The 25,245-nt window shown below is 49.1% G+C and overlaps 1 protein-coding gene across 1 annotated transcript in view; it reads right to left on the reverse strand.

The window, feature by feature from the left end:
• VASH2 (vasohibin 2) overlaps positions 1-24,657 on the reverse strand; it is a 34,824-nt gene extending 10,167 nt beyond the window's left edge. Inside the window, exons 1-4 of the mRNA XM_071426295.1 lie at positions 24,052-24,657; positions 18,866-18,954; positions 16,469-16,525; positions 7,411-7,485 (exon numbers count right to left, since the gene is read on the reverse strand). Of these exons, the coding sequence (XP_071282396.1) occupies positions 7,411-7,485; positions 16,469-16,525; positions 18,866-18,954; positions 24,052-24,363 (533 nt within the window). The 5' untranslated portion in view covers positions 24,364-24,657. The remainder of the gene's footprint in view (positions 1-7,410; positions 7,486-16,468; positions 16,526-18,865; positions 18,955-24,051) is intronic.
• Positions 24,658-25,245: the final 588 nt, after the last annotated feature.

A 25,245-nucleotide genomic window follows, 5' to 3' on the forward strand; every position in this document is an offset into this window, starting at 1 on the left:
AGCACCTACGTTGCACGCAACTCCCTGCTGCTAATCCTGGGACAGCTGAAACTCAGCCTGGCTCCACGTGCTGGCACCTGGCCCCTGGGACAGCAGGTGCCCTTCCCCTCCGCAGCTGAGGCCCCCACCCACGCCTGGGGGATGGAGGAGGGATGACCAGAAAAGGCTGTAGCAAAACGCTCCAGCCTGGGCTTACTCCAGCCAGAGGCACCTGCTGGAACCTCGGAGCCATCCCTTGAGGCAGCTGGTCATGGTGCTGCCACTACAAAACACACCAGCCCAAAGGGCAGCACTGCCAGGATAGTGTCAAGGCATCCTGACAGATGGAGGAGTGGGCTCAGTTCCACTGAAGCTGCAGGAACCTGCTTTGTCCAGGATTCTGCTCTTGGCATTGCCAGCATCGCCTCTTCTCCATACCTCATGCCCAAAAAGGAGGTATTTAACAGCAGTGAAACAAGAGCCACCACACAGCTGAGAGATCCTGGGACGTTATTGTGACCAGCCTTCCTCCCCTGCCTGCATAGCACGGCTGCCAGACAGCTGCTGGGAAACTGAGAGCACAAAAAAGCCTTTGTATCAAGACTGTAAAACAAAATTTGGACTCTGTTCTGGGTTCTGCCCAGCTTGACACGCCACCACCTCACCACCAGTGTGACTCCCTGGATGCTGAGCCCTGCCTGCACCCCATATTTCACCTCTTCGTTCTATAGGGTTGCATGAAAAGCATCCAGTGGCTCTCATCTCTCTCTAAACCACTTTCTCAGGGGGATATTTCACCCATTGTTTGTTGAATTTCACAAATTCAAACTTTTGGATTCTGGGTAAATGCAGAAATCAACTAATAAGAGATCCATGAACTGCCCAGAATCTGAAGTCAAGAGCAAGGAGTTTCACAAACAAACAAACAAAAAACAGGCAAGAAAAACACATTGACTCAGAGCTTCTGGAACAGCCACAGGGAAGCTTTTCAGTTCCATGTCAAACATGTTTAGCTGTATTCAGTGCTAGATGTGATCAGCTTTAGCAGCCTGGAGAAAATGTGTTAGAGGGTAAAGGAACAGACAACACTGTGGGCTCAGCTCACGCTGCACTTCACTGGCTGTATGACCATGAGTCTGGAGACTGTGCACAGCACAGCACAGACCTCCCTGCCACACACATCTGTCACCCAGCCAAGGCCACCCACCTCCTGCCCCACTGCCACCAAACACAGACCCCCTCCAGCATCAAAGCCCACCCCAACATCACCTACACAGAACAGAAACAGCTCTATTTGCCTTAGATGGTCTCACTGGATCCCTGCTGCCTTAGGACTAGCTTCTCCAAGAAAAATACCTTCACCCCACCATCAGTAGATGATTTATAATTAAAGATTATAAATACACTGCAAGGGTAGAATGGGGCCCAGCAACATTATGTCAACTGGAAAACTCAGCACACACTCACCTCATTTAAAAGGTCACCTTACTTCACGCCTTAAAAGGTGCATCCTGTGTACATCAAAGTCATGTTACAATAATTTGTGTCCTACAGACTGATTCCTGCAAAAGCCCATTGTATTTATCATTCTGTGTAAGTGAAAAAGCACTACCTTTTATTAACACCTAGGAAGCTTTCAAACATCACCACTATTTTTCCCCCTCATTATGAAAGGGTTTTCACTCTGCTCCCCAAGTGCCTTTCTGTTAAGTCCACACAAAGCTTTGGTGGCCACCTGCCACACATACACACTTCTGCCACAAGGGCTCAGAGAAGTTGCAATTTAATCTCATTAAATACTTAGTAGGAGTAAAAGAATCTTTTGAGGGCAGAAATTACCCACCATCAAACAACCCAGCAACAACTGCTGTGGAAATTAACCTTTAGGTACTGGTTGCTTCTGCTGAGGGACTGGTTAATGAGAGTCCCCACCCGAGATGAAATACACAGCAAATGGGCTGCAAAGGCACGTCAGATCTTCCCCTCTGTCCCTGCATCATTATTACAGCTTTCCTTTCTGCTCTGCCCAAGGAGAGCTGTATTGTGGCAAACAAAAGGCAAGCACACAGCAATGCTGCAGCTGTAATCACACTTCTGAGCTGGGACTGTGACTGCAGCATGGAGAGTCAGGGAGTGAATTACATGTCACAATAGAGAAGCAGAGCAGAGCAGGAGAGGGCAAAAGCAGCTGCAGCAAAGCTCAGTGGCCTCCTAATCCTGGGTCTTCTTCACAATCAAGATGATGGAGCCAGGCTCTTCTCAGTGGTGCCAACCAACAGGACAAGAGGCAACAGGGCAGAAACTGAAGCACAAGAAGCTCACAGGTCAGGCACAAGAGAGTCCTAGAGAATTGTAACATCAGCCCAGAGTCGAGTCACTAAAGGGGTTCTTTAGCAGGGCTCCATCCTCAGCCCAGGTCTCTTCAACATCTTCATTATAACATGGACACAGAACTCAAAGGAAGTTTGGGGACGGCACCAAACTGAGAAGAGCTGTTGACTCCTTCAAGGGCAGAGAGGTGCTGCAGAGAGACCTCAACAAATTGGAGAGATGGGCAACCACCAACCACAAAAGGCTTAACAAGAGAAGTGCTGGAATCTATACCTGAAAAGGGGCAGTGCTTCACGCCTCAAGAGCCCAGCAAGGGTGTTTTAGCTGAAGTCTGGTCAAGATGAGCACAGAAAACTACAGGGTGTCTGGTTTCCCCCTTGAGCCACTCCCAAGGGCTGGGGCCATGAGCAAGTGCCACTGAGCAGCAGTGATCTGGAGGGATGGCAGCAGGCTGGGGAGCAAGGAAGCTGCTCTAGTTCTTAGCAATGCTGAAGCTGCTAGCACAGAGCAGCATGTGGAGCAGGAGGAAAATAAATCTCAAAACCATAAATAAGGCTTCAGTAAAACCAGAAGAGTTGGTTTTCCAAGCAACTGCTGAGAGGGCCCCCAACCACCAGCAATAAACACTTAGAGAGGTTTCCAGCTGGAGTCAGATAGCATTTCCCATGGGCTTGGGATTGCTTACAGTAGAGTGCTACTGAGCCCACAGCTGGATGTTGTCTACAGAGGGCCTACAGTTCCCCCTGGCATCTCCAGGGTCCATGTAGGCAAGGCTCAAGCAGCTGGTTCAGCTTCCCAAAGCAGGACTGCCAGGGTGACATCCCTTAGACTGACAAACCTACTCTCCAGTGCCTGGCTACAGTGAGAGGTGGGACTATCTAAAGATTAGACCATGACAATGTAAGCAATTAAAAGCTCTCTCCTAGCTCTTCACAGCCACCCAGGGACTGTAGACATTCAGCACCATCTTCCTCTCCCATATTTCAGTTAGCAAGTGGGTCAAGCTGTAGACAAGCATGCAGGAGGCAAAGAGGAGCACTAAACAGATATCAATATCCTGCAATGACTGCAGTAAACTCTCTCCCTTACTGAAAACCCTCACTTCCAGCCCAGGGATGTACCTGCTGGCCTGGAGGAGATGGATGGACCCATGCCTCCAGTGGTGATAAACACCATCAACGGATTGCATCCACAGAAGGAACACTGCAGAAGCTACTGAATAATTTCTCACTCCTGAGACACTTTTGCTCTTCCTTGTTTAATGATATTATTGGCCAGGGGCTCTAATACTCTGTGTGGGTCCAAGCGTTACCTCACATGAACTGGAAGAAGGATGCTGAAGGCAATGGGAGTGATTTCTGTGATTTATGCTCAGCCAATGTGGACGTGCTCTGCAAGACTCCCCAAGGAGGGATGCAGTGTGCAGCTTCCCTCTCCCCCTCTGATATTTTGCTCTCCACATTTTAATAAAGTGAATGCAGTGCAGATAAAATTCCCTTGGCACTTTCTGGTTTACTATTCCCTTTCATGAGCTCAAATCAATTGGATCTTTGCTCAGAAAGAGTGGGCTGAACGCACCATTACTCAGCTGATTTACAACCGAACTGAGCAATGCCCTGGGGAAGACAGCAGAAGAAATGCTTCTGGTTAGGCTCTGACAAGCAGATCATGTAAGCAGAGATATGAAGCCAGTTCAGACAGCTACACAGAGAAAAAGAGCTGTGCAGACTGCTGCAAAATAACACTGGAAGATCTGCTTGAGCTTTTGGTCATCTCAGAGCAGCTGCTTCCTTGGTGTGTACAGACAGGGTACCTCAGTGCCCTATAAAAACGTTCCAAGATCAAGTGCATAGGCAATTATGCAAAACTTAATTCTGCACCAAGAGGGATTATAGAAGCATTTTATAAGAAGTCACACAGTAAAAGGCAATTTTTAAAAAAAGCCAGTGAGCAGCTCAACTGAAGCGACATCTCGCTAAGCCGCTCTGCGCCAGCCGGCCTTTGAAGGAAGGCTCACACCGAGGGTCGCTGGAGTGGGCTGAGCTTTTTCAGTATCCAAGCAACACTCAGGGCCTGCCAGCACACAAATTACAGCAGGACCTTATTTCCAGACACACGGAATGGAACCAGAGGTTCACACACACACAGGGCTGCTCAGCTGAGGCCTGGGAACTCAGGAGAGGGTAAGCTTCGTTTCTGAGGCCTCTCAGCTTCTCAGGAGAAAAAATCCTAGCAAAAGGATCTTTCATAAAATATGTCTGTGACATGTCATGCCAAAGATGCCTCCCAAAACCCCTCAAGCTGCACGTGCATCACAGCATTGCGAGGTTCCATACTGGCACAGGCTCTGTACCAGCCACTTCCCAGACACAAATTCAGGTGGCCCATCCTCTCAGCTCTGCTACACTCTTTGTGTAGCCACTCCTCAAGCAAAATAGCTGGGGTTTATAGTGTGTGAATCTTGTAAACCTAAATGTGTCTGTTACTGCACCACCAGCCACCAGACAGTCCCTGCTCTCAGACAGACTTCCAAGACTGGATGCACAAGTCCTAGAAAGACAAGCCTGTCCCACACACTCCCGTGGCTAAACCTTCTAATTTAAAAAAAAGTTTGCCGTAAGTTTGTTTTTTTTTTTTAATTAGCATCTAGAGACAGAAAAATTCATACATATCTTAACTCTGAAGAAACTTCAAATGACAATAAATAGTATAAAACATAGCTTTCAACTATTTTGCTTCCTTCACTTCTCAAAAAAACCCAAAAAACAGCCCAAAAACCACCAAACTGAACCCACAAGTCAGGTGTTTGAGGCAAGCAAAAAAACCAGCAACAACACTTTCAGGTTATCATGGTTATCCATAGGCCACTAATCACCCTTTGCTCCTGTGATATGTGGAATAATCAGTTCACTGCTAGAAATACAGACTGCAAGGCACACTGACCCTGCAGAGCAGCATCAACTCCATCTGGGCATTATTTCCCCCATTCCAATAGTTTGGGACACAACCCTGCCACAAGGGCAAACATAACAGATCCACTGACATCACTTCAAGGGAAATCAGTTAATATAAAATTTTGGGGCTTCAGGAAAGCTTTCAATACCGTTACTCCCAGTATTCTCCTGGACAAAATATCCAGCATACAGCTAGAGAAATACAGAACTCAATGGGTAAGCAAGAGGCTCACAGGTCAGACACCAAGGCTTACAGCAAATGGGGTCACACCAGGCTGGCAGCCACTCACTAGTGGGCTTCCACAGGGCTCCCTTTTAAGACCAGGTCAACATCTCCACAAATTACTTGGATGCAAGACTCAAAGGTATGCTTAGTAAGTTTGCTGATGACACAAAATTGGGAAGAGCTGCTGACTCCCTCAAGGGCAGAGAGGCCCTGCAGACCTTGACAAATTGGAAAGCTGGATGATCACCAATGAAGTTTAACAAGGGAAGTGCCAGATTCTGCATCTGGGACAGGGCACACCCAGTTGTGTGGACAGACTGGGGAATGAGAGGCTGGAGAACAGCACCACAGAGAGGGAACGTGAGTCAGCAGTGCCCTGGCAGCCAGGAGGGCCAACCATGTCCTGGGGGGCATCAGGCACAGCATTGCCAGCCAGGCAAGGGAGGGGACTGTCCCACTCTGCTCTGCTCTGGGGCAGCCTCACCTCCAGTGCTGGGGGCAGTTCTGGGTGCCACAACATAAAAAGGATATAAATCTATTAGAGAGCATCCCAAAGAGGGCAATGCAGATGGTCCTTGAGGGGAAGCCATACAAGGAGTGGCTGAGGTCACCTGGCTTGCTCAGCTTGGAAGAGACTGAGGGGAGACCTCACTGCAGTCTACAATTTCCTCCTGAGGGGAAGAGCAGGGGCAGGCACTGATCTCTGCTCTGTGGTGCCAGTGACAGGGCCCAAGGGAATGGCCTGAAGCTGTGTCAGGGGAGGTTTAGGTTGGATATTAAGGAAGGGTTCTTCACCCAGGGAATGGCTGGGCACTGGAAGAGGCTCCCCAGGGAAGTGGTCACAGCACCAGGCAGACTGACAGAGTTCAAAAAGCATTTGGACAACACAGGGCCTGAACCTCCATGGTTTTTGTGGGTCCCTTCCAACTCAGGATGTTCTATAATTCTGTGATTTCTCCTTCTGTAAGGGCTTTGAAGGGGGTTTGAGTTTCTTGTTGACATCAAGCCCCTAGGACCCAAATTCCTCCAGCTCATGCAGAGCCTGTCAGCATTCCCAGGGGAAACCCTGTCAGCCAGAGCCACCTCTCAGACTGCAATCCGAGGCCTATCCCTGGCACACATTGCTCAGCACATCCCCTTCCCACCCCCAGCAGCCGTGGATTCTCACAGGCACGACCTGCCAGGCTCTGCCAGCTCCCTGTCCCACAGGAGGGGGCAGCAGCAGCCAGCAAAACGCCACAGAGACACCCCAGGAGATGGTTTGCTTCGGGGCTTATTTTTAGTTGGGATTTGTTTTAAGTGAAACTTGATCATTTCTGACAAGATGTGTCTGGCAACCTGTTCCTGCAGCCCTGCCTTGCCCTCCTCCAGTGTTTGAGGATGGTGCAGGTTGATTTATCAGTGACAGCACCAGTGGGTGGAGAAGCAATCAGTGTCTAAATGACTGAAGAGTGAGTGGGAAGCCAGCATTATGTTAAGGGGAAGCTCCAGTGTTTAACTGCAACACACACATGTTTCTGCACAAAGCACAGCTGCAGGTTCAGAGACAAAAGCTAAACATCAGACAAACACAGATCAGAACCCACCTCCTCAGCTGTTACCAAGCTCCAACAACAACCGAGAAATGCTAACAAAAAGTAAACAAGGATTGTGCAGAAAGGGACTTATCTGGGCACTTTGGGTCAGATCCTGACATTATGCAGATTACCAGGGCAGGAGGCAAAGTCTGCATGGCCAATTTACAACAACAACTCCCACCTACAATCTCAGGCAACTCAGCAGCTCAGTGATGAATACCAGGGCAGCTCCCCAAGCTGCTGGCACTCACCTTTGGCTGCAGCCCTCTCAAACACCATCTGTGAGGGGCAATGTATTCAACAGAGCTGCAGTGCAAAAAGGCACAGGCACGTGAAAGGATACATCCCCAGGATAACTGCTTCAAGGCATTTGATAGGTAAGGACTCCCTGGTCATTTCTCTTGCTGTCTCCATTAACCTAGAACAGAAACAAAACAGTTTTCAGTCTTTCCAGCTAGAGCAATTGACAGGAATCAAAAGATCCTCTCATACACCAAGAGCCAGGCACCTCCAGCTCTTATCTCAGCAAGAGCTGGGGAACTTGATTCTCCCCTTCAGTGACTTGTCAGAGTCCTGTTAACTTCTGGAGGATGACTGGGAGGGAAAAAGAGAAAGAGAAACAAAAAGACTTGAAGGTGAATGGGAGGAATGCAGTCCTCTCTGCATCTGGCAGCAACTCCCTGAGCATCACCTCAGACTGTAACACAAAGCCCACTGAACTGCACGAGCTGGCAGTCATGGAAATCCCAGAGCAGGACTGAGTTCAGCTTATTTTCAAAATAATCCTGGCTGTCCTCTGCAGGAAAAACAAACAAACAAACCAACCAGGAGAGAGAGGATGGTTACATGCCCCCCTAAGAGCTACAAATGCCTCCATAATCCCATAGCTACGACTGCAGACCAGAATTTATTGCCTTTTTATGAAAGCCTGCACTGCAGAGAGCTCTACCAACACAGACACTTCACATCCCTGTACACTGAGTTATTGTCTTGCTGCTGCCCCACATCTCCTGTGGACAGGGAAAGTGGCAAAATTCACAAAATTTCCTGCAGGAGTGCAGGAAACTATGCATGCCCAGGATTTTGCAAGTTCCCAAAGTTTAGGTACAATCTAGACACCATCTCTGGAGTACAATTATTTGACAGGGACAGCACTGTGACAAGCAACCTCAGGTCAGCTGAGAAAGCTGCCAGACTGACACTGCACTATTAACCTAGTAGGTAACCCATCCCCTTCCACAAACAGATCCTGAAATCCTGGACAGGTTGAAAAAAAACCAAAAAAAAAAAAGGAAAACCCTAAAAAAGGCCAGAATAATCATATCCAATGCCACACCAAAAAACTGCCCCCCCAGAAAAGCACAGCTGAAAACTCAGCCAGAGGATAACTTTTCTTTTGCAGTCTTCTCTATCCATATCCTTTCTCTGGGAAGAGCTTTGTAAACAGATCCCTACTCTAAGGAAATACAAGATTAAATGACAAAAATATTTGTATTAGAGAAGATTATGAAAATATGCATCTGAAACCATCAGTCTGTTCCCCCCACTTTCTGATTCACCCACCTCATGCATTTTAAACCTTGTGTTGAATGCAAGTGACAACAGAGTTTCCACTGCTATTACAGCCTGTCACAGCCATTTCATGTCCCATTTATCCAAGTTAGAAATTATCTTTTCATTTGTAAACAACCACCCTTACACTCTGCCTGCAGTTCAGAAGACTAATTAGAGTTTGCCTGCCTCCTCCACACCCACAATCAGGCACAGAAACCCAGAGAACTGCTGGAAGCACAGAGCAACCCTGGGGAGGGCACACAATGGGGCTCCTTCATTGCCCACAGAGGCTCCCACTGGTCACTGCAAAGCCTGTCTCAGATTTGTTATGTGCAGATGAGGCATGGGAGGTATCCATAAACAAGATAAGCCACTGGATTTCCTATCTTCTAACTACACGGGAGTTACAAAAAAAAAAAAATTATGAATGTGCATCATGAGGAAAAATGTCAAGTTGTAAAACCATTTACCTGCAAGCCATTTGGTGTGACCTCTACCTGGTTCACAGAGTCTGAGGGGCAGGGCCAGCATCTCCTCCTCAGGGACACCCAGCAGCCTGCACTCAGATCCAGGAGCTGCAGTGGGACCTGGCAGCTGAGAGACACCAATGGAGCAGGACAGTGAGGAGGGTCTGTGAGAGGGGAGCACTGCTCAGGAGGCACCACCAGCTGTCAGCAAAGCAGCAGCCACCTGCACTTCTGGGCAGGCTGTGCCCTCACACACAGCCCTCCTGGACTCCTGGGAGCACTCTGCAAACAGTTTGCTTTCTCTCTGCATTTCCAGCATAGACCTCAGGCTTTATGTGCATGACCCAGTTCAAAAGCCACTGAAGAGTTTTTCCTTCCACTTTTAACAAGCTTGAGTCAAAGCATGGCCTTGAACCCTGTGTTTGTATTGGAAGCAGAGCCCTGGAGAATCCCCAAGCCACCGCTCTGCCCAAGGTAGCACAGGCCAAATCTAAATCACTCCCCACAGATTATTTTTCGGTCTGCTTTCAACTGGCTTCTCAAAAGCCTGGGAACCCACCAGCTAATCTATCCTATACTTAACCTTGCATCTAAGAAGGTCCCCTAATGTTTAAACTAAATCCTTCCCTTTTTGCAAATCAAATCAGGAGCTGTTTCTCTCCACAGTGGGCATGGAGACCATTCATCATCTCTCCTCTTGCTACAGACATTTGTATATGCAAAAGACTGTAATCTACCTTCTCCTCTGTAAAAATAAGAAAGCAGACACCAATTTTTATTTAATTCCTCCCTCACTCCCCCTGAGGTTATGATTTTAGGACAATGTTTGTTTCTTTCAATTTTGGAATCCCTTCAACCAACTCACTTCTCACAGTCCTTTGGATAAGCCCACAACAGTACAAACAGACCAATTTCCTTCTGAATCCATCTTTCAGTGCATATTTGCAACCAAGCCAGCATGCTGTTGGCTTTTCTCTGTTGGCCCACACTGAATCGGGTTCTGGTGTTTTTTCTGTTGGTGTTTTTGATGGGGTTTTTTTTTAGGTTGGTTGGGAGGTTTTTTTGTTAGGGGTGGGGATTTTTTGTCTGGGCTTTTTTGGTAAATTTTGTTTGGTTTCTTTTATTTTTTTAAGGTCATCTTCTTCTTTGCCAAATTCCACTTTTGCTCTCCACAGCTGGCTACTGCCAAACTCTCCTATATATTTGCCCTCACTAAATTATCTCCCATTTGTTCCAGCCCAAGAGATCACTCTGAATATCCCAGTTTCACTTTTCAAAGCCTTGTCACCTTGTCCAGCCTGGACCACATATCATCCCTCATGATACAATTAGTCTTACCCATACCATTAAGGAAAAACTGAGCTGGGACAGACACTGCACACCTCGACTGACAATCTCTGCTAGCCAAGATTGGTAAAGTGCCACTTCCTACGTGCTGCTTTTCACCAAGTTGGGTCCTTCCATCAAATAGTTTTGTTTAGACTCAAGGTCCCTGCCTTATCTGCAGAGATAAGATGTGGCCCTATCAAAAGCCACACTAAAACAAGGAGTTATTACATCCACATCTTCTCCCTTGTTGACAAAAGCTCTTACACGCTCATAGAAGGAAATTCTCAGAAACAAATAGTGCCCAACAATATTAATGTTGCCTTTCCCTTCCCTTGAACTGCAGATAAACTCAAAGTTCCTAGACTTATCTTTTCCCTTATTCTTTTTAAAGGCTGCTATCTTGGCTTTCCCCAGCACCCACCCACATTCTCTAACACAAATATTAATGGTTGAAGGCTGCTTGTCAGCTCTCTAAGGGATCTATGGCAAATGACCTATGGAAAATGACAGAGCATTCAGCTCATTTGAGAACAGCTCATTGCAGGTGCTCTTTGATTTGTCCTTTCCCTCTTTTCCCTCACTCCTAAATTCCTATCACACTGTCTCAGATGTTGATAGTGACCAGAAAGTCTGCAGTTAAACTTGTGAAAGAAGATTTAAGGAAGGCAGAAAAGAATTAAAAAACAGCATCAAGCATTTCAATTCCCTGCCTTAGCAGGGTTTGCTGCTGGGATTTTCTTTAAATCTTGACAGTTACCTGAAAAGAGCCCTATATATATAGCTATTCTTTACAGTCTTACATATCAGACAGCTGGGAATTAGCCCACAGTCACCCTCTCCCCACTCTCCAGTGAGCACTGGGGGAGCCCATCTCTTCCAGGAGAGACTGCTAGAGCCAAAGAGAAGCACCCTGCAGCTCCCCTCTTTGTGGCATTTACACCACTCTCTGACGTCTGCCAGGCACATCTCTATTCCAGACCACAGTGAACACTTCTGCCTCTAACAAATGTAGCCAACAGGAACAGGCTGCTTGTTCCTCCCTCAAGACCCAGTCCTTGGCAGATAGTGATACTTCCTTGTTAATTGATTCAAATTTCTTTCAGTGTTTTCAGGAGCCTTGCTTCCTGCAGTAACAGAGGCCCTGAAAGGAGCTGACTTTGCCTCTTCAGGATGCTTTCTGTTCAAAGTGGCAGTGTCTAAAGACAGCTCACAGGAATCACTAATTCCTTTTGCTTCCAGATTTTTCACTTGGGGCACCCAATTTCATATACAGGTTAGAAAAATCTTAAAACCATTCAGCATGCCCAAAACTGGAGGATCTCACCAGCCACCACCGATCACACTGGAATCCCTTCAGGGATGACCATGCTTAGGAGAGGCTCCCCATTACCTTCACCAGAAAGACTCCTGCAAGACTAAATAAATTTTTTATTAGTGAGATCTTCCAGCACATTTTTCCACAAAATTCTCCTTGCACAGACCCATATATTTGCATGAGATCTATAGAAAAACTAGGGAGAAGGAGATTTTAAGGCTCCTGACAGTTTCATTCGTGATAATGAAGCCAAGAGAGAAGTGAAAGGCACCAGCAGGAGCAAAAGGAGATAAAACAGCAGAGCAGCTATGGATCTTGTGAATCCTCTCAAAAACAATGTTGCAACAACAAAAGCATTTCCAGAACATGCTGAACACCCCACTGTATCTGTAACATCCCCCTTTGTGAGAGACAGAAGCAGATGTTCAAATGCCTTCTGCAGTCTATTGTCTGGAAATGCTATGAGCCCATTTTTCTTTATAGCCCCATCAGTGTTCCTTAATAACATGGTGTGTGGAAACAATATTATTTCCCATCTCCCCTTCCCTGTTATTTGGTTGCATCGTTGCCATGTGACAGCTCCTATCATGCTCCTTTCCTGCAACTGATCACACATTACATCTGCTGCCACTGAAGGTCTCTCCCTCCTCACAGAGCAGCTTCTGGACTCCAATTCCTCAAAGAGCACAGAACCTCCCCAAATATCAGTTTCTGCTTCAGTTGCAGGTCCCCCTGTTCAGCTGGCACTTACTGGAGGGAACAGAACAATACTGCACCTCCCCTGATCCTCTGTGGAGGATAAAGAGATTTGTTTCTCATCGTGCCTCATGCCTGCATCCTAGAACAGAAGCTTCCAGAGGGCTTATCACTCCTTGTAAACCCAGTAGTATCAGTTTGTTGACATTGAATTCACAGTTACAGATATTACTGGATATCCAGACATACACTTTTTTCCTAAAGCTCCTACATGATCTAAGCCTGGAAGTTGTAAAAAGAATGTGTCAGTCAAAAGTACCATTTTGATCAGACTGGTCGTACCAATAAAAGCCTAATATAGGTTTAGCCAGCATAATCCTGCATGGGAAAAGGAGAACCAGTCCTACTGGTGTCTGAAACATTCATATCACATGCATGCACACATGGATCATCAGAGCTGAACTTCACAGGGTGCCCTTTACCTATTCAGTACAAAAAGGTACATCATGGAGCCTGTGAAGGGCACTCTCCCAGGATACCTGTGTAAGCAAAGCACTCCTACAGTGGAGGTAGCTACGCCCATAAATTTGGATTTTATGCAAATACAGCCAGCTCAGGAGAGGTGAGACCCAGGCACATTTTCAGACACAGTTTGCCAGTACAACAAGAACAGCACACCAAGTTTACAGGTTCACAGCTCTGCCACCCTGACTCACACAGCTATGTCAACAGCAATCTAGCATTTCTAAAAGTGCTATCTGTAGTCTAGACAAATCCACGTGGTGGTCTGGCACTCTAAAATTCAAGTTGATAATAAGAGTAACTTTTTTTAAAGAGACTGTAAATACTGAGTTATAGCAAGACTGTATCCCTTAATGAGCTCCCATAGATAATTTATGCTCTTCTTCCTATGCTCAGCCACGCATTTTTATTTTCTCATACATCACACTGATGCTGGCAGTAAATCTCTACAATATCTAGTCCTCCCTCCATAATAGGAAAACTCATTAATATGCCCCAGCTGCTTTAGGACACTTTGACATGAATTTATGAATATTCAATTTCCATCTAATACTCAGCTTCTTTGTGTCCAGCCACGGCTGTCTTGAAGAGAGGCTGCCAAAGATTTCATAATACTTTCACTAGCTTTGAGCCCTCACATTATGAAACCAGCAATATGTTTAGTGTCAATAAAGCCCTGGGAGCAGCCTCATTTTTCAAGAGCCAGTGGCAATTGGAGGCCTTCAGCATCTTGCCCAATCCACTTGCAAACACTGTGTTGCAGCAAGCGAGGCCTTTCACACCACAGAAACGGCTCAGAGCAGCTCCTGTCACAGCACAGGACACCTGTCATTGCCATGCTGGGAGCAGATTTCTTGCAAAGTAGAGCACACCTCCCAGGAAAAATAACTTGGAGGTGTAAGTGATTTTTCAGCTTTGATGAAAACTGGCCAGATGAAGGAAAGGGAAGCTTTTGTGCACACCTCAACGCATTATTCACACAGAAACACCAAAGCTAGGGTTGGAAGGGACCTCCTGGAGCGGTGGCCAGTGGAAAGTAAAACGCCCAGGCTAGATAAGTGTCCAGCCAACCTCCAGCCAGTCAGGCACTTCCCCAAGCCGAAGTCAGGGCCTTGTGCCCAAGGCGATGTCAAGCCTTGCGGACGTGTGGCCGCAGTAGAGAGCTCCGAAGTCGCAGGATGAAATGAAGAGGCAACCCTCAGTTTCTTCGGCGGGGGTGGTTTTATTGGTAGGGAAACGTGGAGGTTCAGGTAGAAGGAGCTGAGAGCCCCGAGGCAGGGAAAGCCTCGGTTTTACAGAGGGTGGGAGGGGTGAAAGATAGCAAATCAGAGAGGGATACATTAAGGATTGGCATGATCGGAGAACCCATCAAACACAGTTGCGGGAGGGACCCTGGCCCCTAACCCAATCACTCGACACCCTGGCCCGAACTCTCTAGAAAAAGAGGCAGGGGTGTCGAGTGACAGGCAGGCTGCCAGGGGTGGGGAACAAGAAAGATACATTTGGTAACCAAGACAACTGGGGAGGGGTTTGGGGATTGACACAAACTGGTAACAGGGCAGGACCTTCTGAGAGAACAATGGGGGGGAAAACTGAACAAGCATAAAACACACCACAACAACCTCCATTTGCCCTCTGCTAAAGCAGTTTCACTTAGAGCAGGTTGCACAGGTAGGTTTTGAATATCTCCACAGAAGAAGACTCCATAACCTCTATGGGTAGCCTGTTCAAGTGCTCTGTCAGCCTCAAAGTAAACATTTTTTCCTCATACTTAGATGGAACTTCAGCTTCTGCCCACTGCTCCTTGTCCTGTCACTGGAGACTACTGAAAATAGTCTGGTCCCATCCTGACTTGGCCAGGTAAATTTTAAAAGATCTGAAATCTAAATCAGAAACTGTAAGCTTCATAAAAACAACTGGAATTTTGGTTTCATAAAAATGACAGGAACTTCAGGCAGCTTTGCATGTGTTCTCCTTCTCAAAACTGGAGAAACCAAGCCCAGGCAAGTGTTAGAGCCCTACAGCAGAACAGCAGGATCTGGGCAGCAACTCGTGCTCCTGACACCTCCATTCCTCCCAGCACCCACATCTACCCAATCCAGGAGCAAAGCAGCACAGGCCTTCTTAGGACTTTACCCTGTTTGAGTCCAGCACACACCGTGCTCAGGCAACTGTGCCTGGAGAGCTGGCAGCCCCTGAGGGGTTGGACATTTCCAGGGGCACCATCCTTAACCCCACAGAAGTCCTGCCAACCCATTCCAAGCAGTTCCAAGCAGCAACAAGAGAGGAGTCAGACACTCGCCCCCAAGCAATCACTAAGGCAGATACACAGAGGAAATGGCCCCACTTGGGAGGTGATTCAAAGCCACAGGCACATCTCCAGCTGTGAGCACTGTTCCCTTCTAGGAAAGAGCACCATCCTGTAAGCCAGGCTTTTATGCAGCCATGAAGGCAACGACCTTTTAAGTGGTAAGTGCTGAACATAATTCATTTTCATCCTTCACTTCTTTTGAAAAAAGTAATGGGACAAATTTAAAAATGAGTGAGCAGCTTGAAAATTGGTTTAAGCTTCTGTAAACCCATCTATCATTCAAGGCACAAGATTTGTTTTAAACTAGTTCCACCAGAGCAGTGAACATTAGATAAAGGAGGTGAGAAAGATTGCTGTCAGCAAGATGAAAACCTGAAGCACAAAGCTGAGATGGGAACTGGAATTTTACAATGAGGGACCATTAGTTTATTGACAGAGAACTGGGAAGAGCTAGAGACAGAGCAGTCTGTGGGAGTGATTATATTCTGCTTATCTTAATTTCACCCTAAAATAAAAGTATAATGCTGTCAACACCCTTCCTGCCCTAACCTGCTAATTTATTAGGTTCTGTTAAAGAGCTGTCCTAAGTATGATGCAGTTCTAACATGCAAGAGACCCCAGCTCTCTGCTGCCAGGCTCCCTGGGCACATGTTCATAGTTGCACTGCACAACTCATCACCAGCCAGCACAAGCCCCCACATGGATGGAACAGCAAGATGAGCAGCAAGGCAGAAGCACAGACATGACTTAAACAGTCCATCATGAGCCTTCAGGGAAAACTACTGTGCTCAGGATGCCCAAACTCCTGCTGCACTTCACACAGCTAATCCCTTCCTACTACCTGCAAAGGGCATTTCGGCACAACCAGAGTATCAGGACTTACTCAGTTTCCAGAAAAGCAGCCCAGCCCTCCCAGCCCAACACCAATAAGCAAAGAGTTTTCCCAGCCCTGTGCAGGCAGCTCTGGCCTGCAGCCAAGCAGCTCCCACACAGCTGCTGAGTAAGAGCAGCACTTTCCACTCCATGGTGCTTTTGCCACCCCGCAGCAAGCTGGGACACTCCTTGCAAAGGAGCAACAGAGGCAGCTTTGGCCCTGCCAGAGGAGCTGTGGCACAGAGGACACAACCCTCCCAAGCCATGGTGCTGCAGTGCTTGAATGCCAGCTGATCAGGGACAAGGGCATTAGAGCAATTCCAGGGGCACTTACCCACTCAGAGGTCTGCTTTTTCTGATCTCGAAGAACTGTGTTCCCGTGTGATTGTATCTGTATTTTGACTGTTAAGGGAAAGTAACTTGAACAGCCAAGCAATAGAATAACACTGCTGAAAAGGTGAATTTCAGTTCTGAGTTCCTGTTGAAACACAAAATAGGCAGTAAAAGCCATTGACTCTCAGATATGAAGCACATGGCATGTAAAATAAAGCAAAACTTTTCACTTGTCTTTTTATATGACTTATTAACAGCAGTAGGTGCAGAATCATGTATTAAGGTTGACCATGTAAAATGACACTCAAATTCAGCATTTGAAGGTTATAAATTCTTTTTCACTAGGTCCTGCTCACTACTAGGTTGCAAGTTTGGAAAAAAGTCTCCCACATGGGCAAGAAAAAGCATTCATAGCCTACCCAAACCAATCAACATAATCCATGGTCTGAAAAAACTTATTTCCTTTAGAAGTCTTTTAACTCCATCAGCCTCATGGCTCACCTGTGACCTGTCAACCAAAACCATTGCAGGTGCATCCCTTCACACTTAGAAAATATAACCATTCTCTAAAAATACAATGGTCTTGAAATTAAAACAACCAGCTATGTGCAAGCCAAGGTCATTAGCTAACATTAATAGTAGAAAAGTTCATCACAAATGATGCCAGCAGTCAACAAAATCTCAGCACCACTCTCCTAGAAGCACAGGCTACCACACAGCAGCATCAATAGAAGCAGCCTCTTCCCTGCTCCTTGTGCATTTCTGTACAAGCAGCAATGCAATAAATCAGACCAAACAAATCTGTTCAGTAAAAACAAAAACAAAACAAAAACCCCAATGAAGTTTTGTAAAAAAAAAAAAAAAAAGAAAACACACTGTCCTTATTTTTGCTAGGTTACTTTTCCAGTTGAATCTCTTTCCTAACCTAGTACCTAAATTCTATTCCCATCAGAATGTTCATGCCAGTAAAACTGGTGATAGCAAGGCAGATACCAGGGCACGAGCAGGTGACCCCATGGAAGCTAAGAGTTGCTTGCAAGGCATAAATAACACAGCTGCTGGATGTATAACCATAGCCTAAATAAAAACTCCAGATCTCACCAGGATGCTCTGAACTGACTTCAATTAGAGTTCAGAGTTCTCCACAAACAAGGCTTTACTTCCCCTCCCGCCTTCAAAACTAACTCATGAGGCCCTCTCAGGGTGCTCTGCACAAAGCATACATCCTCCTGCAGCCCTCAAAGGAAGCCCAGACGCTGCTCCCCAGCCCCCTTTGAAGCTTTTCTGAACACAGATCCAAACCCTGTGCCCAAGGCCTGCTCCTGCTACGTAGCAAAACGCAGGATTTCAAAACCACTGCAGGGGGAAATGGGGGATAATGTCATTTTTGGAGCTCTGTATGACACAGTATCCTCTCTGGCACAATCCTAGGGAGCAAGAAGCTTCCTGTCCTGGCCCAGTGGCCACCATAAAGAAGAGAATTGCACCATCCCCCTGCAGAGCAGGCAGGCCCAGGCTCCCTGCCCAGGGCAGCTGCTGCAGCTCCAGGCCCGCCTTGATCCCAGCCACAACTCCCCCCCAGCTCACCACGCCTGCTATTTCTGGATGCTCTTCCAGCTGCCTCCCATATCCTTCTTAATCCTTACCAGCACTTTACACTCATTCTTCATCCCCCCCAGTTTCCCCACATACACAAAAAGGCAGAATTTAGGAAAAAAGGGAAACAGAAGAGCAGCATCTGGGCCAGCAACCTCCTCTGAAATTATCTGTCAGCAATGGAAAGGTGGGAATTGGGTGTGGGGCAGTGACAGACAGGCTAGACAGATGTGTACATCCCTGATGAATCCCCAAGCAAGGTGGAACATCTGGAAGGGAGATGCCTTTGGTCAGTTCCTGTGTCACAGGCAGGTGTTCCTGCCCACCTTGGGGTCAGGACAGCTGCTTGTGCCCCTCACCCCAGTGACAAGCACTCCCTGCAGGCTGAGCACACAGGCAATCCTCAGAGAACCCACAGGGGCTGCTCAGGCACAGGGAGAAAGGGTTTGACACAACACTGGCTCCCTCTTAGTGGCTTTATGACAAGATGCCATATTATTTCTCCAGGCATCATGATCCAATCATAATATCCTCATACATCAACTTCAAAATAAGCACTTCTGTTCCCACCAATGTCATTCCAGTTAAATTTTTCAGTATAATTTAAAGCTAATTACATCTCCCAGAGGACTGCTATGACAAGCTCAGTGCTGCTGGTGTTATCACAAATCCCTGGAGGCGTCCCTTTACCCCCAAATGATCCCAAGCCCTCACAACCAGCTAAAGCTTCAGTAAAGCTCTGTAATTCACACCAGGCACAAGTCAGCCTTCATTCCAGAGAACACACACAGGAGAAGGATACTGCAGCATCTTCATGTAGGTCTGTATTGCCTGGAGCCATTCTGGGATTGACATGGAGAGCTTGTAGTTTGGCACTGGCGGCACTGAGGGCTGGACACAAGAAAAAAGATGAAGAGGTTAGACAGCCACGGCTCCCTGCAGAGCAGATAAGTGATTTACTGAGCAGTGGCATGTGCTCAGTGCAACACAACGCTGCAGCACAGATGGCTTAAGCCCCACGTGAACTCAGGCATCAGGCAAAGTCATCCTGCTGACCAAGGGGCTGCCCCAGCAGCAGAGCCAGCCCTGCCCTGCACAGAGACTGTGGCAGGCTGATCATCAGAGCCACCAGCATCCCTCAAACACCACCTATGCAGGCAGGCAATGCAGCACAGAAAGCCTCTGCTTCCCATTCCCCCCCAGCACAGGGCAGTTTGGATGAGCAGAGTCCCAGTACTGACCCTGCTGTTCTCCCTCCCCCTGGAAGCCATTTCAAGTCTAATTTCTGGCCTCCTTTACCACAAGAGAAAGATAAAAGGAGACAAGGATCCTAGGCTGCATAATTTCCCATCTGCCATACGTCTGCAGCAGGCTTGCTGGGGAGGGAGAGCACAGCACCTAGAGGACCACCTGGCACCCAAATATTTAATGACATTAAGACACTTAAAGATATAGACTGGCAACATGATGGGATTTTTCCAAAATCTCATAAGACATCTGCTTGTGCCTAAGCATTTTAAGAAGGCAGGCCCTCAATCCACATTTAATCCCCATAGCTATTTGGCTCCTGAGCCTGCAGCCATGCAGGAAAGGGGCACAGCCTTGTCCCAAGTCCACTTATTTCAGGGGTAAGACTACAACATATGGGGCCAGCAGATATTAAAGTGGGCAGCATGGCTAGAAAGAAGTCAGCACAATCCTCACAAACACAGTGAAGGAAGCAATTTGAATATTAATGCAGATTCAAATTCAGGAACCAGCAATTTGGGCAGCTGTGACAAGGTGCAAAGAAAAGTTTTGGGACCACATTGTCGTAACCATAGTTTAAAGCTCATAAAGTGACATATCACTGTCCTTAATATATTTCACGTCAGCAATTGCTGATAAGAACAGCAAGTTCAGGTTGTATGGGGCATCTCTGCCACAGACTGTCCTCTCCAGCTCCCATCTCTGTTAAGACTGTGTGTTTGCTTCCAGAGAATGAGCACTGGTAATCCCAAGGCAACAAAACCCAGAATTTACTACACACAGCAAGTTACTACAGTGAAGTTGTAAATACACCTTGGAGAAGGAGGGAGAAAACACCAAACCAGAGACTCCTACACTCCTGGCACACAGAAACAAACTGTAAGTGGCAAGCAGATGGCAAGGCTTCCAGCTCGCCCCCGCCATCCCAGTGCTACGCGGCACCTGCACACATGGGCTGTCTCCTCTCACCAGTGGGAGTTATGAGCAAGACTCATTAGCACTTCCTAATCATGATTTTCATGCCTAAGCTCTTCATTAGAGGAATTTTCTTTTGGTTCCACAGGTTCCTTTCCCACCCAGCCCCTTTGGGCTGGATGAATTATTCACCTGTCCCTTCCAGCACGAAGGCACACCTGGACTCAACACACCAGATAAGGCTCAAGTTCCAGATGCAGCAAGGAGCTGACAAAGGGAATTCTGGCAGGGTTCTCACACCTTCCTGGAGGGGCCATTTCTGCTCCAATACACTCAGACCTTTGCTTCAAAGATACAGAAGCTCTAGGTGCATGCATTGCACTTACACAACACACCAATCAATGGGAGCCCCAGGCAGTGAGGGGCCGGGCTGCTGCAGAGGTGGGGATTCCATCCTTTGCCCAGCCCTCACCCTGCTGTGGGACCCAGGACAGCATCCCACAGGGACAGCAGCAGTGTGAACAGACACAGCCCTTCCTGAAACCCACAGAGGCCACCCTCACCAGAGGGGACAGGTTCAGATTCCAAGTGAGGTGCTCCCCATCTCCAAGGCAGGTGATCACATTATCCAAGGAGGATGATGATGTCAGATACCAGAGCATAGCCTAGAAAAGAGATCCAGGGTTTTCTCACTAGCTAGAACACATTCCTAGCAGGCCTGCTGAGCCAGGAGGCTCAAGCCCTCCAGATCTCAGGCAAGAAGGGAGGAGCATCCATAAGCCTGAGCCCACACAGGGCAGCACTGCTCTCATCTCTCCATGCAGAGCAGGCAGGACACACACCATGCTGCCAGCCAGGCCAGGCACTGGGGAGCCACACACCACTCCCACTCCTTCCAAACATGTTTCCCTCCCTGATTCCTGCCCCAGCTACAGGAGGACTGATCCTGGGCACCCACGCAGCATGGAGCAGCAGGGCTGCACGATACAAGTGCAGGAAAGCACAGCTCTGTTTTCATTGAGGATGCAGCCCTCCAGCTCCTGGTATGCATCCACAGCAGCAAGGAGCAGGCAAGAGGTCATGGATGGCAAGAGGAAATGCAGACACAGCACTACAGACCATGAATTTGTAAAGCAAGAGAAATTCAGAGATGAGTCAGATGAAAAGCCTTGACCTCATATCAGTCTTTCCAAGGAATAGCAGCTCCAGAGAGTGGAGCTGCTGCAGTGCAAGACCACGTGGCAGAGCTGGAGACTCATCCCATGGCTGGAAATGCTGTAGTCTCACTTCACCACAGATATCCTGTGTGGAACTCCTTTTGCCCAAATCCACTGTCTCACTTAATGACCAAAAAGTCATTTTCTACCAGCTCTCCCTGCAAGCACTCCGTTACTCAGCACGGATGAAGCTGACAGACAAGAGTTCTCAAAGCTGCTGAGAGGTTTAATTTATTACAATCTCCAAGTACCTCCAAGATCACAGAACAAGTAAAGGATTGCACAGCCCTTCCAAACCGTGAGCCTGCACTATTTGCAGAGCTCAAGCCAACAGCCAGAGGTGGGCACCCCACAGGTTCCAAAAGTGCCCTTGCAGACAAGGCAGCTTTTTGTAAGGACTCTGCCTCCTGAGAGAGATGCAGCCCTGCACCTCTGCAGCTTGCATTTGTTGCAGTAAGGACAGCCTCACAGACACAGTCAGAAGCTACTTACACCCTGCGTGTATGATTGCTGAGACTAATGCCAAGATGATTAGAGCAATCAAGTGGAGCTTCTTGGAGAGGGGATGAAAACTCTCTCCCATCAGCAGGGATTAAGAACAGATCAGATGCAGAAATGGAGCAGTTGCACATGCCACTCACTCAGCCTGAACCAACTATCCATGCAAGCAAATTACAAATCATCTTCTCACAGGCACAAGTTTCCCTCATCACTCCCAAACAGCAGTACCTGGTCTTTTGCAGGGTGACACATACCCTGCAGCACAAGCCAATTAAAATAATTTGTACCACCATTTAAGGAACAAGTCCCCACTCATATTCCTACTCTGACCCAAAAATTACCATCACAACTTTGGTAATCCACTACCACTTTGGCAAAAAAACCCTGCTCCTAACCTTCATTTGCTCACCTGAGCTCTGTTGGCCCTAATAAGGGCCAGCAAGTCCTCAAACTACTCTCTGACCCTAGAGGTGCCACACTCAGCCAGCAACACCTACTTAGTCACAGAGGGCACCGGGTCCTCCAGACCCTGAAGAAACTAATCACTGTAACAGGGATTTTGCATCCAGGCACTGCTGGAGGAGTACAACTCCTGCAGCACTGGGCACTGATCATCAACATCAAATGATTTGGCCAGGCAGATTTCAAAACATTTTTATTCTGCCCAGCTTACACAGATGCTACAGAGAGTGAGCCCAGAGCTGTGGCACTGAGGAAGAAGCCATGGGCAATGCTCTCTGGGACATTCCCACAGGAATACAGTCCAGCACACTGGAGCCACCGGCATGTCTCTCACCAGATGCTTTATCAGTCACCACGGCTGTCACCAGTAAAAGTTACATGCTCTGGAGTTGGGAAGTAAAGGATGAAAGTCAAATCTAGCACATGCTTTGCCATCCCTTAACATCAAAAGGGCTTGCAGGCCATCTAGACTGGCATAAGCTGGTCAGGCTGCTGAAACAAGAAGTTCTGCCCAGTCCCTGCCCCCTCATTTCCACCTCAAGTGCTTGTGTAAGTACAAGATGAACCACACCAAGGAACCACAAACTCAGCATAGCCTGATTATTCTTTAGTTGGATATGCTCCCCCATCCAAACAAAGGCTGGTTCCAGCACAAGGAGAGCAGAGAGGAGAGAGATGGTCCCTTTTGTACCTGCACTGGACTGAACATTGCAGAAGAGAGATGAAAGGCCTTTTCAGCAGCTTATTTGACAGGCACCTTCTCAATACAGCCCTACACAATAAGATTTCGACTTCCCTGTGCACAGAATTTCCTTTCCACTCCACGAGAAGAACAGGCATATGGTTCATGTCAGTATCACTGACAGCTTGGACCATGACAGCAGCAGCCCAACCAGGTCACCCCAGCACACACAGGGGTATGAACCAAGCCAGACTCCAGCAGTCAGCTCACATTAATGCTGCCTGATGTGAGCAGTGAATCAAGCTCAAAGTCTGCCAAAGCAGAGTGTTAAAGACATTGTGAGCAGTAATGCAGCACAGTGTCAAGAAGCCTTGGAACAAGAGCAGACATCAACATTTTATTTGCTGTCTGGAGGAAAAATACTTGGGTGAGGCAGAGCTATTTGGGGCTTGTACTGAGGAACGTACCAGACAAAAGCATTTGGAACCTTTCCACTTAGTGGAAAAGAAACGTCTGAGTTTTAAATCCCTTGTTACATTTGAGAAGCAACGCTGTGTTTAAGGAAACAGCTGTGTTCCGAAAGCAAAAGAAAAACCTGCTTTAAAGCGCACAAAATGCTTCACTCAATCCCTGAAGATTTCTTTTAACTTTTGTTTTCTGGTTTTTTCTCCCCAAGCCAAAAGGAGTAATTTTTTCCCTGTTTGTTCCCCAGGACACCCAGTGCATCCCCTAAGCACCCGCAGCCCCGTACCCCGTTCCGGCCGCTTTGGGACAGCAGATGCCCCATCCATACCCGCAGTGCCCCAGAGCATCCTCCGGGCAGCGGTGTCGCACCCTCCCAGCCGGCCCCGGAGCCGCCCGGCCGCCGGACGCGCACCGAACGCGGCAGCCGCGGGACGCCGCCCTCGGGCTCGCTGTCACCCGCTGCCCCGCACGAGGGGACACACGGCGGCTCCGCCTTACCCGAGCCAGGCGGGCGGCGCTCCGGATGGCCGCCGCCACGGCCCCGCCGTCGGGGTGCACCCGCTCCACGTGGCCCCACATGCGCTCCCAGGTCTGCCCGTCCATGGGGAAGCCGCTCTTGTTCACCAGGAAGAGCGAGCCGCCGTCCCGCTGCTGCTCCTGCTCCTCCTCCTCCGAGCCCCCGCCGCTCCCGCTGCCGCCGCCGCCCGCCGCCCGCGGCTGGGCGCTCCGCGACCGGCCGCCCTCCTTGCCGGCCGCCGCACGCCGGCCGCTCCCGCGGCAGCCGCCGCCGCGGCCCGCCACGCCCGTCATGGCCCCGCGGCCATGCCCGGGACCGGGACCGCTGCCGGGATGCGCCCCACGGCCTCGCCGCCGCCCGGCCGCTCTTTATGTGTACGTGTGTGTGTGTGCGCCTGTGAGGGGCGTGCGGAGGAGGCCGGGCGGGGGCGGTCCCTCGCTAGCGACGCCGGCCCGCTCGCTCCGGGCGCCCCGTCCCGACCCCGGTACCGGCCGCGGCCGCGCAGGGGGCGCGCCCCGCGCCGCGCGCCATGCCGCGCGTTACCGCGCGACCGGCCGCCCGCCCGCCCGCGGCGCGCCCCCATTGGCCGCCGCAACAAAGAGGGGCGGGGCCAGCGGGGCGGGGCGGGCCGCCACTGGCCGAGACGCCGCCGGGAGGCGCCCCCTGCCGCACAGCGGGGAACACCACCGGGCGGCGCAGTCCGAGCGCTTTCGCCCTCAGCCGGGCCGAACCGAGCCGAGCCAGGCCGAACCGAGCCAGGTCGAGCCCAGCGCAGCCGAACCCAGCAGAGCCGAGCCCGGCCCCTCCGAGGCGCGGCGATCCCCTCAAGCCGAACCCAGCCCAGCGCAGCCCGACCCCAGCCGTGCGTCCCGGTCCCCGGTGCGGGATGGGGGCCGGAGGATGGAAGTCCTCCTCGGAGAGAGCCGGGCTGTTCGCTCTTCCAGCAGAGCTGGGAGATCCCCTGTTAACCACGCAGCGGTACGGTGGTGGCAGCGAGATCCTGAAGGAGAGGCGCCTGTGAGGGGAGGGCAGAGAGCCCCAGGCCCGGCAGAGACCGCCCTGGCCGTGCTGCCCGCCCACCGTGCCCTGGTGGCTGTGGCCACGCTCGGACGCGAATTTTCAGCTCTTCATGTCAAGCACAGCAGTGTCAGTGTAATAATGCATCTCCTAGAGCT

This window comes from Agelaius tricolor, unplaced genomic scaffold (genome assembly GCF_023055355.1).
Source record: "Agelaius tricolor isolate 1412-34295 unplaced genomic scaffold, bAgeTri1.0.p SCAF_1, whole genome shotgun sequence".
Classification (NCBI taxonomy): Eukaryota; Metazoa; Chordata; class Aves; order Passeriformes; family Icteridae; genus Agelaius; species Agelaius tricolor.